Source organism: Rhodamnia argentea, chromosome 4 (assembly GCF_020921035.1).
Source record: "Rhodamnia argentea isolate NSW1041297 chromosome 4, ASM2092103v1, whole genome shotgun sequence".
In the NCBI taxonomy this organism is placed as follows: domain Eukaryota; kingdom Viridiplantae; phylum Streptophyta; class Magnoliopsida; order Myrtales; family Myrtaceae; genus Rhodamnia; species Rhodamnia argentea.
Window position 1 is genome coordinate 15,021,557 of NC_063153.1, and position 15,717 is coordinate 15,037,273.

At 40.2% G+C, this 15,717-nt stretch overlaps 3 protein-coding genes across 9 annotated transcripts; 2 read left to right on the top strand and 1 right to left on the bottom strand.

Moving 5' to 3' along the window:
* The first annotated feature begins 1,786 nt into the window (after positions 1–1,786).
* LOC115749168 (probable lactoylglutathione lyase, chloroplastic) lies at positions 1,787–5,889 on the top strand. 2 transcript variants are annotated; one of them, XR_007198238.1, is made up of 10 exons: positions 1,787–2,123; positions 2,893–3,097; positions 3,208–3,332; positions 3,494–3,558; positions 3,915–4,127; positions 4,260–4,307; positions 4,527–4,634; positions 4,827–4,967; positions 5,494–5,612; positions 5,747–5,889. XR_007198238.1 is itself a non-coding variant. In XM_030685873.2 (9 exons), exons 1-9 carry the CDS (start codon positions 1,982–1,984, stop codon positions 5,533–5,535), a joined length of 1,089 nt encoding a protein of 362 aa, XP_030541733.1. In that variant the 5' UTR covers positions 1,787–1,981; the 3' UTR covers positions 5,536–5,889. The 2 variants fall into 2 exon arrangements, 1 of the variants encoding a protein (XP_030541733.1); XM_030685873.2 differs by having other exon boundaries at positions 5,494–5,889.
* LOC115749169 (probable RNA methyltransferase At5g51130) lies at positions 1,821–15,533 on the top strand. Of its 6 annotated transcripts, none has more exons than XM_048278200.1 (9): positions 1,821–1,850; positions 9,588–9,741; positions 9,883–9,997; positions 10,986–11,033; positions 12,756–13,029; positions 13,708–13,795; positions 14,649–14,714; positions 14,888–14,956; positions 15,063–15,533. In XM_048278200.1, exons 2-9 carry the CDS (start codon positions 9,628–9,630, stop codon positions 15,150–15,152), a joined length of 864 nt encoding a protein of 287 aa, XP_048134157.1. In that variant the 5' UTR covers positions 1,821–1,850; positions 9,588–9,627; the 3' UTR covers positions 15,153–15,533. The 6 variants fall into 6 exon arrangements, with proteins under 6 accessions (XP_048134157.1, XP_048134158.1, XP_048134160.1 ...); XM_048278201.1 differs by having other exon boundaries at positions 1,828–1,852; positions 9,603–9,741; XM_030685875.2 differs by lacking the exon at positions 1,821–1,850 and having other exon boundaries at positions 9,411–9,741; positions 15,067–15,533.
* Positions 7,816–8,393, bottom strand: LOC115749172 (putative zinc finger A20 and AN1 domain-containing stress-associated protein 8). Its single transcript, XM_030685878.2, has one exon. The coding sequence runs from the start codon at positions 8,371–8,373 to the stop codon at positions 7,918–7,920; it is 456 nt and encodes a 151-aa protein (XP_030541738.1). The 5' UTR covers positions 8,374–8,393; the 3' UTR covers positions 7,816–7,917.
* Positions 15,534–15,717: the final 184 nt, after the last annotated feature.

A 15,717-nucleotide genomic window follows, 5' to 3' on the forward strand; every position in this document is an offset into this window, starting at 1 on the left:
TGCGTTTGGTACGACCCTAAAAAATATCTATTCCCAATTTTTTCTATTTAATAATAAAAATATCAGTTGAGGTGGTGGCGACTAGCGGCGGGAGCGGTGGACTCGTGATTGTAAAGATAAGTATTAAGTTGCAACGAACTTGTTTTTCTAAAATGACATTATTTCTCTTTTTATTTTCAGAAACAAAAAAAATTTACCATTTTTTACTTATTGTTTTTGTTTCCGAGAACAAAAAATCAATTTATATTTCTAAAGGGTTTTCTATTTTTATTTTTTTATTATTTCGGAGAACAAAAGAACAGAAAAAGAGATAATCAGAAACTTATCGAACGCACCCCTTACAAACAAACAAACAAAATCGCTTATTTTGAGGACATTGGCTTTTTGCAACTAAATAGAGTCAGAACAGAGAATTTCCCTCCACAGCGTGCCCAAGGCAAAAAGATGTCACAATTGCAAAGGCATTGCTCTCTCGGTTTGGCCTAGAGCTCTTCCTCCTCTTTATTTTTCTTTGGCTGATTTGATTCTCTATTTACTTTTTCTCGCTTTCCTCCTATCCTGAGGAACTGTTTTATTCTGATTTAGTCTAGACCGAGAAGCCCCTCACTTCCGTTTCGAGAAGGTTCTATCTTGATCTAGTTTAGATTTGAGGTTTTTTTTGCATTTATGATTTTGGGGTTCCACTTCTCTCGAGTTTCGTTGACTGGGCCTATGGTTCCGGGCCGGTTCTGACCCGTTTTTTTTTTTAAAAGAGAAGAGACCCGGGGGAAAAGAACCGTTGGGCCTAGGAACCGGCGATTTCGAACCGTAACCGGAACCGGCGGTTCCACGACGGAACCAACCACGTCTAGTTGCATCCGTGCTTGTCTAATCTTGTTACTTTGAATGGCTACGGTGCTGAGGACGCCGAACCCATATATATATATTTTGTGAAAAATTATTTATTGAAAAATTATTTTTTTTAGAAATTGTCATATTCCTACGGAAAAAATTGGAGCCGAAGTAAAATTTTAAAAGTACCAAGCGTGATCGGCAAAAAAAAAAAAAAAAAAGGTGCGGGAAAAGTATAGAGCGCGAGATGAAAATTCGGTTAAAATTGTCGGCCAAGTTGGCGGATATTCCTCGGCGTTGGTCCTCGTGAACCTCGTTAAGGAGAGCGACGATTCTTTAAACATTATTGCAGACACAGCACAAAAACGAATCAAATTCCCCCTCCCTCCCTCGCTCGCTCCACCTCCTTTTCTTTTCTTTTTATTCCCTTTTCCATTCATTCTTTTCCCTTATTATTTACAAAATTTTTGACACCCCAAATTAGATAGATAATCATGTAATTTTTCCTCATAATTTTTAGCGAGTAATAAGGTACTTCGTACCTAGAGATCGGGGACGTGCGAAAGAAGTATGGACAGTCGATGCACTTAATAATTAATTATTATTAAAATGGATTAAGTATTTTCGTTGATTGTTGCTCGTATAAATCGAACCCATAGATAAAAATCGTTCGATCATAACATAATGCAGAACAAAATCGAAAAGACAACACATCGAAAAACCTCTTTAGAGATTTGAGTGTGTAAAATAAGTTTGTTCGGGCAACTTATCGATTAATCATCAATTACTCATCTTGAATACTCAATTTCATATGATTGTTTTCGCCGGCAGTTGCTCGTATTTATTCTCTTTCTCATGGGATTATAAATCGAACTCACAAAAAAAAAAAAAAAACCATTTAATCAAGAATGGAACGAAAAAATAAAACCAAAAAGACAAAAAAACCAAAAACCCTTGTTCTTTTCTCACAAAAACTTATCACCACCTTCGCTTGCACTCTCTCTCTCTCTCTCTCTCTCCAGTCTTCTTCCGCTTCTGCTTCGAACACTGAATGGTTCAGTGCTTCCATTCCTATAGTCCCAGAAACGAACGGATTACAGAGGCCGACGGAGCTATCGATTGCCTCTTCCGACACAGATAGCCGGAGTGAATGGTGAGGATAATCCCCATGGCTTCCTCGATTCGCCCTTCTCTCTCCTCCTTCCGCTTCTCCGCCACTTCCCGGCTGGGACTCTCCCTCTCCCCCTGTCACGTGCCTTCCCGGCGGCTCGCTTTCTCTCACCTCGGGAGCGGTAGGTCTTCTCTGGCTTTCCTCGGTTTCTTTTAGCCCCTGTTCGGCTTCCGTTTGTTTGCTCGCGAATTGGATTGGTTTATTTTTGTAGTTTTCCGGGGCAATTGGTGGTTCGCCTAGATTTATATGATTGTGGGTATGGGTTAGATTCCGCGTGTAACTCTCTCGGTGGATGTTCTTGATAAAGACTTGCTTTTGCTGGTTGAAAAAAACTTGGATTTTGACTCTGCAGTTCCAATGAGTATTCGTGCAGTTGTTGATTAAAAGGTAACTTAAGAGGTGTGTCCTCTAGAATGAATGTTTTAAAAAGGGTAACTTGATTCTTTGAAAGCAATGACCCGTCGCGGGACGAATGAATAATTAGAAAAAGGAAGCAATTACTCGTTGAGTACACATTCAACTAGCCGCTATCATTTTGAATTCGGGTGTGTGGAATATTTATCTTCTTCTTTATTTGAATTCGTGAGTTTTAAGTGCAGGAATGTCCATGACCATCAAAGCATGAATTTCATTTTGTTGAACTTCCATCACATGTGGCAGAGTACTATAGTGTTTTCGGATAAGTCTGTTCATTCATTATCACAGGTTGAAACCACATTGCAGTCTGCAATGCCATGAATTCCTTTCGCTTGTAGAATTTGCTGAGATAAGGAAATGGTTATTTACGTTCTCCCACATTGTAAACCAGTAAAAAGATCAATTACCTGTTTCCATGAGTTTATAACTGTTATAGCAACCCGAATCTTTGCTGATTCTGAATTCTTGCTCAGTGGTATCCCAGTCTCAATCGTTTGGTATGAGAGCCTCTAGGGTGTTAAGACGAGAGAGCAGTGTCACAGCTGCCAGTACTCCTGGTAATATGGCACAAGCAAGCACAACTGCCACCCAAGAGAATATTCTGGATTGGGTTAAACAAGACAAAAGGAGACTGCTTCATGTGGTCTACCGTGTGGGGGACATGGACAGAACCATAAAGTGCGTATTCTCATTCTTGATGCAGATCCATGTCACTTTCCTCTATGTTCCCTTCCTTTTTAAATTCACAACATGAAACTTGGATCCAACGATATGTCTGTTTCGTGCAGATTTTACACAGAATGCCTGGGAATGAAGCTGTTGCGTAAACGTGACATACCAGAAGAAAAATATACAAATGCATTCCTCGGTTATGGACCAGAAGATTCCCACTTTGTGATTGAACTCACTTATAGTATGATAACTGACCACATGAATAGTTGCTCCATTTACACACACACACACATTGAATTATGGCCTGTAAATTGCTGATTACTCTTCTTTGGTGAGCTTTGCATCGTAATTCACTGACCATTTTGGTGGTCTTCGATTTTACCTGATTTATGGTATGGCCAGATTATGGAGTCGACAAGTATGACATTGGGACTGGTTTTGGCCATTTTGGCATCGCGGTCGATGATGTAAGTTCTAGCAAAGACCTCTTCCGGTAATTTTTTTTTGGTGGTGTGGTTGGACAATCTTATACAAACTTCAGAGGCAGGCTCTGTGCTAGACACCAAAATGACAGTTGCATTATGACATGAGCCCCTTCTCTGCAATTTTTGACTATGTATTGTGTCATATAGGGCATTCATTTAAACATGATGGCAATATGTAGGACTTGAGGTGCTTCGGACTAGCTTGTGCCTGTCGAATTTCATACAGAAAGAACGTGTGTCATGCCTTCTAAAAGTCATGTGGACAGCTCATAATGCTTGTCAGATGCCTGGTACAACTATGAGTTGGATAGTTGCTTAAATTGTGATATCTTGATTAGATTGCCAAGACTGTGGAACTCATAAAGGCCAAAGGTGGTAAGGTAACTCGAGAACCAGGTCCAGTCAAAGGAGGCAGCACAGTCATTGCATTTATTGAAGATCCTGATGGTTATAAGTTTGAACTTTTGGAGAGAGGTCCCACTCCGGAGCCACTTTGTCAAGTAATGCTGCGCGTAGGTGATCTTGATCGATCAATAAGTTTCTATGAGAAGGTGAGATAAGTAGACGCTATATTTTGGATGATAGGGGTCTCATTGCTTTCATGCAATCTTTCTTTAGGTTGTTTCTATTCACTTCGAGTTCCCGGTATGTACTTTTTATATAAAATATGTCATGTCTACCAGGCTTTTGGTATGGAGCTTCTTCGCACTAGAGATAATCCCGAGTATAAGGTAATTCAATGTCCTTTTATTTCCAGTATCATCTTACAATCTGTTTGCCATCCATCAAATTTGAAGATCAATGATGTCTGACCTGTATAGTCATGTCTCCTTGTTTCTCGAAGAGCTGTAAGTTGTCTGAAGTCCTCAAACTGTTGGAAATGTGTTTGTTTCTATCTTTCATGGGTGTCTCCTCCTCTGCCTTCCTGACATTGAATTCTTCTATCGTAGTATACCGTAGCAATGATGGGATATGGCCCTGAAGATAAGAATGCTGTGTTGGAGTTGACATATAATTATGGCGTCACTGAATATGACAAAGGCAATGCCTATGCTCAGGTCAGAGTCTCCCTTCCTTTAACTGGCTTAATATACAGTCTTAGTTCTCTTAGAATATATTTCAAGGTTTATTACTGTCTCTGTATTCAGTTTTTTGTTGAAGTATGCTTGGGACTACGGAAATTGAATAATTTCTCCTTTACGTGCATAATCAAGTTTATAAGCTGAGACTAATGTATTCGTCTCTGGCAGATTGCAATAGGCACTGATGATGTTTACAAAACAGCGGAGGCAATTAAGCTCTGTGGTGGCAAGATTACCCGGGAACCTGGACCATTACCTGGCATCAGTACAAAAATTACAGCATGCCTAGATCCTGATGGTTGGAAAACAGTACGTGACACTTCATGATGTCTCTAACTTATGCACTCGATTGGTTGAACTGTCAGTATAGGAGGAGATACGGACTCAAATGACTTTTATTGGTTATTTGCTGCGACAAGATGCGACAAGCCCAGTCCCTGGTCTGAGAGTTTTGACACTGGCATAGCTGTCATCATGGAAAACATATTTAGAGGCGTATTGGTTTAGGGTCGCTCTCCCAAACTTCCTTTGAAGGGTTGATGGTAGATTAGAAAAGCCGTACCTTACCTGATGTTTTTTACTGGGCTTAGCGTTTGAACATGATAGAGTTGTCTGAAACACTACTTCCTGGAGTCTAGACTTTAAACATTGGGCGAGCGGAACAGTCATACTGTCCAATTTCTTCCTCTTCAAATATTTGTATCTTGCAGTAACTTCGACACATGCATGTTGTTGGTTTTCTACGCATTCGTCAGTTTTCTGCACTCTCTCTGTCTGGATTGAAGCATCTTCTCATCTGGATAACTTATGCAGGTCTCTTTCTGTTAATTTGCAGGTCTTTGTTGATAACATCGACTTTCTCAAAGAATTGGAATGAGACATGGGATAACCACTCGAAGCTTGTAACAATCAAATAAGATAATCGAGCAGGATGAATCGTTATAACAGTTCCCGGTGGGGTTTTATATAAAAAGGAACAAAAATTCCCATTTTGTAGTTAGTGTGTGATCGCGAAAATTGTTTTTCCTTCCCACATGCGTAGAAATAGTTAGCTGGAAACTCCTGTTGATCATTCTTTTTCTTTTTAGGCTGTTTCTGGAGGGGATTGTTTTTGCAGATATCTCTACTTGACCACCCACAGAATGTAAGCATCAACAGTGATAGCTAAAGCATGTATCATAGCAACTTCTTTGTGGTTATAGGAATTGCCCGACAAGCAAGTGTTTCCCAATTCTCAGTGGTCTCTGTTTTCCAACTGTAAACTGTGATTCCAAAAAGAGATCACTTCTTTGGACTCCTGAAGACGAATCTACTGGGATTCAAAGATCTTTATCCAAAGGGTATGCTTATGTATGCCCTATGAATTCCCTCCAAAGTGATTCCTGCAAAATTTATCACACCAGACTCATAAAAAGCAGACCCAGTCAAGCACATTGAACTTGGAATCAGACACAAACTTTGAACTTAGAAATCACCAATTTGCGCCAGAGGTAGCGGCTTTTTATGGAGTCGGAGAGCTCCAAAATCTCGGCGCCAGGTGCTGCGCTGCTTTTCTCAAAGACCAAGTCGTGAGATCCACTGCCGCTGATGCGGGCACGGGGCGAACTGTTGCTGTTTCATCGGATGGTATGATGGCTTCCGTCGGTGGACCAACTCCCTATGCTCCGGCCATCAAGAAGAAGAACAAAAATAGATGCACGTCGGGTTGCTGGGGTTCGAGTGCCGACAAGGCAATGTGTCCCCCGCGGGATGCCCCGGTATCCGGAGGAGCACGCGTGCATGGTCGATTTCGAGACGGCTGCGGAGGAGAGATTGATGGAGGAGAATCCCTAGGGGGTGCCAAATGGACCCGTGGGCCCGGAACCGGCCCGTTGACCGGCCCGGAACCGGCCCGGAACCGCCGGTTCCGGGCCGGTTCCAACCCGGTTTTTTTTTTAAAAAAAAAAAGAGGAGTAGGTTTGATAAAAAGAGTAATTGGGCTTTGGAACCGGCGGTTCCGAACCGGAACCGGAACCGGCCCGGAACCGGCGGTTCCAAACCCGGAACCGGAACCGGCTCTTCAAGGGCCGGTTCCGGTTCCACCTTTTTTTGGAACCGGAACCGCCGGTTCCTGAACCGGAACCGGCGGTTCCGTTGAACCGGCCCCCTCTAAGAATCCCCCCTTCTCTTCTCTTTGGGGATAAGACTAAAGCAACGTGACATATTTATTTTCTAAGAGAACTATATTACGGTACAGAGTGATTATAATCTTATGGAAGATGGACGTTTAAAGAAAACGAAAGTGGCACGCACTCTTGACTCGACTGCGTATTGCCAAAGATAAGGTAAAATTACTTATTATTCCAAAATATCTTCAAACATGCCAAATTAATTGAGTCCATCCAGTTAATTTAGTCGGAAATCATAGATGTCGATCATCATATGTGGTACAACCGGCGACTTTGCTCGGGCCCTCGGTAGATTCGAACTAGCCAGTAACTAGGCCGGTAGGACCCTAAAGGCCCTGGTCAAGGGCCGCAACCCTCGCCGACTAAAAACAAAAGGGGAAAAAGATAGAAAAGATAATAATGATTCAATTTTTTAAAAGAAGAAAATTTAAAAAAAAAATGCGCACGTCATCTTCGGCCGTGCCACATAAGATGGCTAGCGTTCCCATATCAGCGATTTCCGAACAAAATTAATTAGAAGGACTCAATTGACAAATTATGAAAGGGTTCAAAATTAAATTGATACAATTGAAGGGTCTATAATTAAATTGATACAATTACAATGGATTTTAGGACTTTTTGAAGATTCAGATTCATACTAAATTCAACAATTCCTCATCAACTACTTTTGATTTAACCTTTTCCCATTTAATATTTTAGCATGGATACTTACATTTTGGAAAAAAAATTACGAAAGCCACGTGTCGATTTCGTGCCACGTCAGCAACACCACGTCGGTAATTTGGCAGAGCTACCAAGCGTCCTAAACGGTAGTTGACATTGGCGAAGGATCATGGAGAGTGGAATCTGACTCTTTATCTGTTCTTGACTATATGAATAATCAGCCAATGAGAATTTAGACTTAAATCATAAAATAAAGTCTTATTTAGATATACAATACCTGATTTTGATGAACAATAATAATAAAGAGAAAGAACTTGTTAAAGAACTTGTTAAAGAACAAGAATTCTCAGGACACAACTTTCTGATCCAACAAAAGAGTTCCTAAAAATTAAGGGAAATAAAGAGAAAGAAACAACAACTTATGAATATCAAATACTAAAACCCATCTTATCGGCCTTGCAAAGAGGATCCTCCTCGGCAATTCTCCTCCTCGCGGCCACCTTGAAATCGACATTGCAGTCGTGTTCTTCTGGATACCGATGTGCCCCGCAGAACACGTCGCCGCAGCGGCACTCGAACCCTAGTAAACCGACACGCTTGTTGCACGCGGAGCACCTATTCTGCTTCTTGATCGTTCTTGGGGTCGAACCGTCGATAGTCAGATCGCTCACTAAAGCGGTCAGATCATCCAAAGAAACGGCAACCTCGGAAGCCGAGTTCGATGCTTGTCCTGTGGGCGCCTCGGCGGCTGATTTCGCGACTTGGTCTCTGAGGAAAGTGGCGTAGCACTTGGAGCAGAGATCGTGCTGCTCTCGGACTCCATAGAAACCGCAACCCGCCGCGCAAAACGACGGTTCTGCACCGAAATCTCTGTCCGTTCCCATGCTCGATGTGTGTGACTGTGTTGTTTGATGTGTCTTAGAATGTTACAGCTGCGATATATATATAAGCAGGCTCTTAGGAGATAAATTCTCTAATTCTACTGGGATTTGTATTCACAGGTCCGAAACGGTGAAAACGATATTTGATCGGACCTAAATAATGTCCGTATTAAGCCCTTGCATTACTTTAAAAAAATTAATTTTTTACTTGAAAAACAACCTGTCTTGGGCTGGGCTGGCCCAAGAGGACCTTGTGGGCTAGCTGGCCCAAGAAAAATTGCTTCCCCAGGCCCGCCTATTAAAATATCAAATCTTTACTCGTTTTTTTTTTTGAGGGCCAATTTCCTAATAAAAAAATCAGGTACAGTCTTAAATCCGCCTCGAATTTTTTTTATCTAAAAAAATTCTATACTTTAAATCTAGTCTCAAATTTGTCCCGAACTTTTTCTTTGTCTTTGAAAAAACTCCAAATTTTGGGTGCAATTCCAATTTTATCCCAAACTTTTTTTTCTAAAGAGAAAAATTGAATTACCAATTGTTATTTTAATCTCCAATCTTCCCTCATTATCTCTCTATTAAAAAATCATCGTTAGTCTTCCCTAATTTTCGTATCTCATAACAATATCATTTTGCAGAATTTTAATATTTTTTATTTGGTTAGATTTTTTATCGACGTGGAAAATGCAGCGTCGATCCGTACCTATCGACTCATTAATTTATTGATGCGATTTTTTTTTTATAGATGTAGAAATTCTATGTCGAATTGGGATTGGATCATGGGAGTAGAATTGGGAATCAATTGAATTTTTCTAGGAAAACAAAATTCGAGGCAAATTTGTGATTGAATTTCAAGTCGGTTTTTTTTTTTTAGATAAAAAATATTTGAATAGGTTTAAGAATGGATATAAAGTTGGGAACTTTTTCTGAGATTAGAAAAATTCGAAATAGGTTCGAAACTGAACTTAAAAGTTGAAGATTTTTTTTAAAGAAAAAGTTAAATTCCGGCCCGAAATCGATTTGCCCTGTCGAGACCGCAGCGAGTCCAAAGCTTCCCACCGTCGGTTCCACAGTGTGGAGCACCAGAAAGGGCTCGCCGGGCTGCTTCTCGGTTCTCTCCACAGCGTTCTCGTCAAGCCTCAGAAGTCTCTCTACGGCGGGACCGTTTCCGACGCAAAAACCCTAAACTGATCGTCCTCCATTGACATTCGCCACCCCACTCTCTCTCTCTCTAGGGGGGAAGCGATTGAAGCGGAAAAGATGGACGGAGAAATCGCAGAGGAGGAGCGGGGGCAGCCGAAGAAGAGAACGCAGAAGCGAAACCGCAAGGAATTCGCTCCCTTCGGCAACTACAGAAGCTACTACGGCTATCGCGTAATTCTCTATGCGCCCTCTTGTCTGTCCGGGCGTGATTTTCCACCTTCGCACCGTTTGGTGCTCGCTTTGGTTTCTTGGAATTCGGCTTTGCTCTCCACTTGTTTCGACGCCCATCTCTCTTTCTCCTTCGTGCCGCAGGTAGGTCAGGAATTGGATGAAGATCCGCGGTTGAAAGTCTTGAAGAAGGAGTGGTTCGAAGGCAAGGACTGTCTCGACGTTGGCTGCAACATTGGGCTTGTCGCTATCTACATTGGTGAGTGGATTGTTCACAGTCCTCATAGGTTTATGGTTCCTTTGTGCCTTTCTGAGTCTCAGCTTAAAGTTTGCTGCTTTACTCGTCTATGCTTTGTTTCTGACGATTCTTGACTTGGATGTCCATATTGAGATTGTTTGCTTCTCCAGTGACTGTTTGCGTTTTGTGTGGCATTCACTCACTTCAGCTCTAGGACTTACGAAACCCAGTGACTAGTGGATCTTTGTAGGCTGAGTGAGTTGCTTGGAAGCTACATATGCTGTCTGGCCCTGTTCTTATTAGCAGGTACTAGGTCTCTAGTCCCTAAAAGATATCTCGCGTAGTTTTTGAAGGAAGATGACTCCATTTGGTATTTGATATTCCCTTCAATGCCACTCTACAGAACCGTACATGAGATCCTTCCAATACTTGTTTTATGAAGACTGTGGTTTGTCTTACAAATTACATGTTATTTTCTTGGAAAACTTTCTGATGTTTACTTACTGCAACACACTTCCAGTGCTCGATGATGACATATCAGAGCTGTAAGATTTATTACTTGTTTTGGTTGTGATAGGGAGATATTTTATCTAAAATTGAAAAAAAAGAAGAAGAAATAAAGTGACTTTAACAAAAGGATGGTGGGTATGACTAAGAATGAGCAAATCCGCATTTTATGGTTCAGTCATTTACCTCATTAATATTTTGAGACTTCTTCTGCAGTTTAGGTTCTGATATTTTCTCCTCTCTTTCATTGTTTATTACTTTTAAGTGGTCTAGTTATGTTTTCTTTTTTTTTTTTTTTTGGTTGGGGGGCGGGGGGGTGGGGGTGTGGGGGGTTGGGGGGGGATGCGGGATTCAGTATTTTGCGTGCACTTGTTGCTTCGACCAGTGGTTTTTTTGCTTGATGCTGTCTACGAGTAATCATATTTGTCTACATTGTATGATATCTGAGTTATGGATCTAATTTAGCACTTATTATAACGTAATATTTTTCAATCTTCTACAGCAAAAAAGTTTTGCTGCCGGAGCATTTTGGGAATTGACATCGACTCAAGTACGATTCTATGAATTCAAATCCCTCCTTGAAGAGGTTTACGTGAATTTGAACAAGGAGTTCTCTTTTATTCTCTGTTTTTATTAAATTACCGTGACGATAAAAGTCTAGGTTTTTTTACTTTGAGTAATTAGCACAACAATATTCACATGCAAAGACAGCAAAAAGATTTTCTCGGACTCATTTGACAATGCTGGGATCGGTCACTTAGCTCATATCAAGTTAACAGCATATCATTAAGATTTGTTAAATAGTTGAAGTATTGTAGCATTTCCACACTCTACATATATGATCGCCTTTTGTCCATCTTGAGAAGTTTCTTGTTGACAGTTTTCCCCTCCCCCTTTTGGTGATAGAAGCGGATCTGACTAGTTGAACAACCGGCCGATCGTCTTTTTTGGTTTTCCTAGATGCTCTTCTGTAGGAAGCAATTTAGTATCATATAGGTGACGAGTCTCTTTTTTTGTAGGGAGAACGTATGTTTTCCAATTCATATGCCCTACAGTTAACGGATTATGTATTAAGAAGAAGGAGGCCAGAAACATGAGTGGCTTGGTAATGATAATAAGGTCTGTTATGATGCCTCTTGATGATGGATGATAGAAACCTTGATATGAAGTAATCTCAGCTGATTGTAAATTGAGAAGCATATCAAACTTGTGCTTGACCTTTTAAGCAAGTGTCAGTTCCCATTGTGTTTGTTAGATTGCGATTGGCTTACCAATAGCATACCCCGTATTTTATGGCTGGACATTGAGCCTTACCTTTAGTGGGTGAGCCAAGAAATTTGGAAAAACATCAGTTGACGAGGTCGAGATATAGGATTTTACATGAAAATTTTAATGAATTTAGTAATTATCAACAAAATATGAACCAGCATTTTTTTTTCCCTGGAGGGGGGAAGGGGGAGCGGCCATCATTACCTCCCCTTGGGCCTGTCCCTTTGGTCGAAGATGTGAGGTTTTTTATTACAACTGGGATTAGTAAGCTTTTCATGTTTGAGGGGAGGAGATAGATTGTTATCAAGTCTGATCGAATGACTATGCCTACAAACAAAGAAACGATGATGACGTCTTTCTTTGTCGGTGAGAAATGAATATGCTTAATGTTTTCATATACTGTCAACTATCACCTGTTTCTGATAGTTGAGGTTCATTTTGCTTGTCAGATCGCTAGCTATCTTGTGCTTCCCTCTAGATATCTTAAATATTCTCCTTACGATGCATATCTAGTTCAAAATAGAAAATCAATTTGCAAATAGAACAGTTCAATGGGTTGTGTAGCTTCCTCTTAATGTTTTAAATATTTGTTTTTATGATGCGTATCCTATTTCAAGATTGAAAGTCAATTTGCAAATAGAATAGTTGAAAGGGTTGTGTGCACTTCCAGTTTTACATGTAACTTATGTGTATTGTTTTTTTTCCTTAATAAATTGGTACTTACCAGGAAAAAACGAAAGAAAGCTATGCTGTTGCATTTGTCGTCGGTCAGTTTGATTGATGAGGAATTTGAGGTCAGTAGGGAGTGTTGACTGTTGAGATTGTAAGATTAACAGTATTAAATTGGTCTATTTGCCATTTCAATTCTCAAAAATGACATACCTGACATAATCTCAGTCATGTCAAACTAATTTGCCTCATGGTGGTGCTCTTGGAATGATAACGTGTATTTATTGATGACAGATTTTTTATTTGTGGTGGATTAATGTTTCTTTGTTTTTAGACCGAATTGAGGATGCTTATTGGAACCTCAGGAAAACTGTAAGAATGCAATCTGCCGGTAAGAGCCATTCAAAGACTTGCCAATCAGGGCCTGAAGAGAGACCAGATGATGATGCACAAAACCTTAGCATGTCAAAATATGGGGAAACAGGGAAAAGTACAAAGAACCAGTGTCTTTCAGAGAAGAGAGATCTCGATGAGATCGTATCTTTCCGGAAGGAAAATTTTGTTCTAGCTCGGGCTGATGCTCATGAAAGTTATGATACCATTCTTTGGTAAGTGACGCTTTAGTAGCTATTATAAGAAATGAGGAATTGTAGTTTGAGCACCTTTAGCAAAACTAGGGTAGCGGAGTCTTAAAGTAAATGTTTTTAAAGAAAAGGACAATTATGGATGCTTAACAGAACTAGAACATTAGGTCTGTAATGCATTTTTAAATCTCATGTAAGGAGGTATACTTGTTCATCATTCTTGATCAAGCTTTTGTTGCAATTTGATGTTTACAGCTTGATTTTCCATTTCATTCTCGTTTTAATAAACAATTAGCTCTTATATCATGGCCAAGGTTTTTGATAAGTGAAACCCATCAAAAAGAATTGTCTCAGGGGAAATATGTCTAAGTTAATCCAAATTAAAGCTGGAGATATTATTGTGTATACTGCATTCTACTTGCCAGTACTAAAAGTTGATTGTTTATCTTAGAATAGTAGACGGTTGCTATGAAGTTAAATCTCACTCTTCCTCCACTGGAGCGGAATTTCTTTCTCTGCATCTAGTTGCTTGAAATATGTCAAAGAAGTTAGGTTTTTTTCTTGTGTATTTAACTAACTCAGGTTACCTTACTTAAGTGGATTAAAGTGATTTACCACATGTTTTATGCCCATGACCTTTCATTTTTGGGTTCATTTGCTTTTATGTTATTAACAAGAAGATATCTTCCCTCCTTGCTGCAGTTTAAGCGTGACAAAGTGGATTCATCTGAACTGGGGTGATGAGGGGCTAATTACTTTGTTTTCAAAGATCTGGCGACTTCTTCGACAGGTAAAACCTGCACATGTTATTTAGTCGATGCATCTTTTCTGCAAAAGATTCATGTAGCATGATTCTTTGCGATCTTCATATTGGAAATGTGGAGGAGCTATTAAGTGGAGCTGTCCTTGGTATCTTTCATTTAACTGTTCCAATATCGGTGAATTTTCCGTGAGCACTTAAAACTAAATTGGTGAAACTGCACTGAAAAATGTCTTCAGATGAGTCTTTATCCTTTCCTGTTTCCTTTGCTGGTCATCACCTGTGAGATGATTTCTTATCTCGATCGCTTTACTGGCTGTCATAACTCGCCTTTCCTTCTGGGCTTCAGAAGCGCCAGTGTATGTGGCCAGAATCTCTCTAGATTCCTTTTACTAGTACTCCTTACAGTGATTTCGTTTGTCGCTTGAAGTCATGGAACACCACTACACAGTTCACTTTTTAAGATTTTGATATTTTTGCATGGCTTGCCCATCATAGTGGTAGAGCATCCTGGTTTACTGTCTTATGTGCTTCATGGATTACCGGATAGAGAGATCTTGAATTGATAATAAGAGGCGATTTTATGGATTTCATGGAAGAAACATCCATTTCTAATGTTTTCTTGGGCAATAATTTCTGTAATTGCTTACTATGGAAGTTTGATTTTACTAGCCTAAATTTGCTGTATTACTAAATGTAAGCCATGGGATATAGGGAAAAGGAAGGTTAAGCATAGATGGCACTAGAGGAGTCCTTTCCATCTGAACTTATAGATCACAAGTTTGTGACTAGCTTTGTCTGTGTAATTTTTCGTGACCTTTGTCCATCTCACATGATTTGGGGTAACTGTTGAAACTTGTCCTACTGCATCTCCTGTGAACAGGGTGGCATCCTTATCTTGGAGCCTCAACCTTGGCGTTCATATGAACAAAATCGTCTGGTGTCTGAGGTATGATGATGAATTTGATGGATCTGGAAACTGCCTTTAAAGTCCTTGATTCCAGTTTTACTTTTTGTTTAGTGGAAACTGATGTCTATGCCATAGCTTTTGAACCTGTTTGATTGATACTGTTCCAGATATGCTTAGGTTCAATTTTTTCTTTTCTTTTTCTGTTTCTGCAGACAACAGCGGCAAATTATGACAAGATCATGTATCCACCGGAGATTTTTCAGGATATACTTCTTGATAAGGTTAGGTTGAGTCCTCGTTTCCATATTTATAACCAAACAGCATCACTCTTGTTGTTTCTCATCAAATATATCCATGATGTGTAACTGACTATTGTTGCTTTTGCAGATAGGCTTTAGGACAGTAGAGGACCTTACCTCCGGTTTGTCGGGGACCAAAGCCGGATTCAATAGACCAGTATTGGCATTCCGGAAATAACTAAATGGGGGAAAGCTGCAATTGTGCACTGAAGTTTGATACTTGCGGTGAAGTCCATCTCACGGGTGAGATGTTTTTGAAGGGACAGACATTAGGTGCGTGCAAAGCGGGGACACAAAGCATTCTGGAATGATATTGTTCTGGCATACAGTAGTACGTCTTCATGCAACCTCTGTCCGGGATAAGTGACGTTGTAAGTACATGCCTACAAACATGAGAGCGGCGAGGGGATCTCCAAGTTCCCATGCAGATTGTGGTTTCGAATATGTTAATGGCAGCATTAGGCCTTATTGGGGATAGCCCAACCCTATTTATGGGAACATATACTTAGCTTAATGGAAAAGAGAGCTGTCAACAGAATTTCTTGTGCAGAAATTTTTCTAATATTCTTCCCATTCCCGTGGTCATAACTTGAAATTTCTTGCCTCATCATATGCTCGGGCAAGCGAAATCCGTTAGGTCAGGACTCTTCTCTCTCTTATCTCTCTCCCCGCCTCCATGGGAGATTAAACGTCACCTTTTATGATATTTGGGTTGGTTCAATGGATTTCGTACGTTGAAGAGA

Bases quoted from the DNA above. Each gene is read 5' to 3' on its own strand.
- LOC115749172 (XM_030685878.2), bottom strand. From the start codon at position 8,373: ATGGGAACGGACAGAGATTTCGGTGCAGAACCGTCGTTTTGCGCGGCG.
- LOC115749169 (XM_048278200.1), top strand. From the start codon at position 9,628: ATGGACGGAGAAATCGCAGAGGAGGAGCGGGGGCAGCCGAAGAAGAGA. The intron at 9,742-9,882 runs GTAATTCTCTAT...TTCGTGCCGCAG, and splicing joins GAAGCTACTACGGCTATCGC to GTAGGTCAGGAATTGGATGA. The intron at 13,030-13,707 runs GTAAGTGACGCT...TCCTTGCTGCAG, and splicing joins AGTTATGATACCATTCTTTG to TTTAAGCGTGACAAAGTGGA.
- LOC115749168 (XM_030685873.2), top strand. From the start codon at position 1,982: ATGGTGAGGATAATCCCCATGGCTTCCTCGATTCGCCCTTCTCTCTCC. The intron at 2,124-2,892 runs GTAGGTCTTCTC...ATTCTTGCTCAG, and splicing joins TTTCTCTCACCTCGGGAGCG to TGGTATCCCAGTCTCAATCG. The intron at 3,098-3,207 runs GTGCGTATTCTC...TGTTTCGTGCAG, and splicing joins GACATGGACAGAACCATAAA to ATTTTACACAGAATGCCTGG.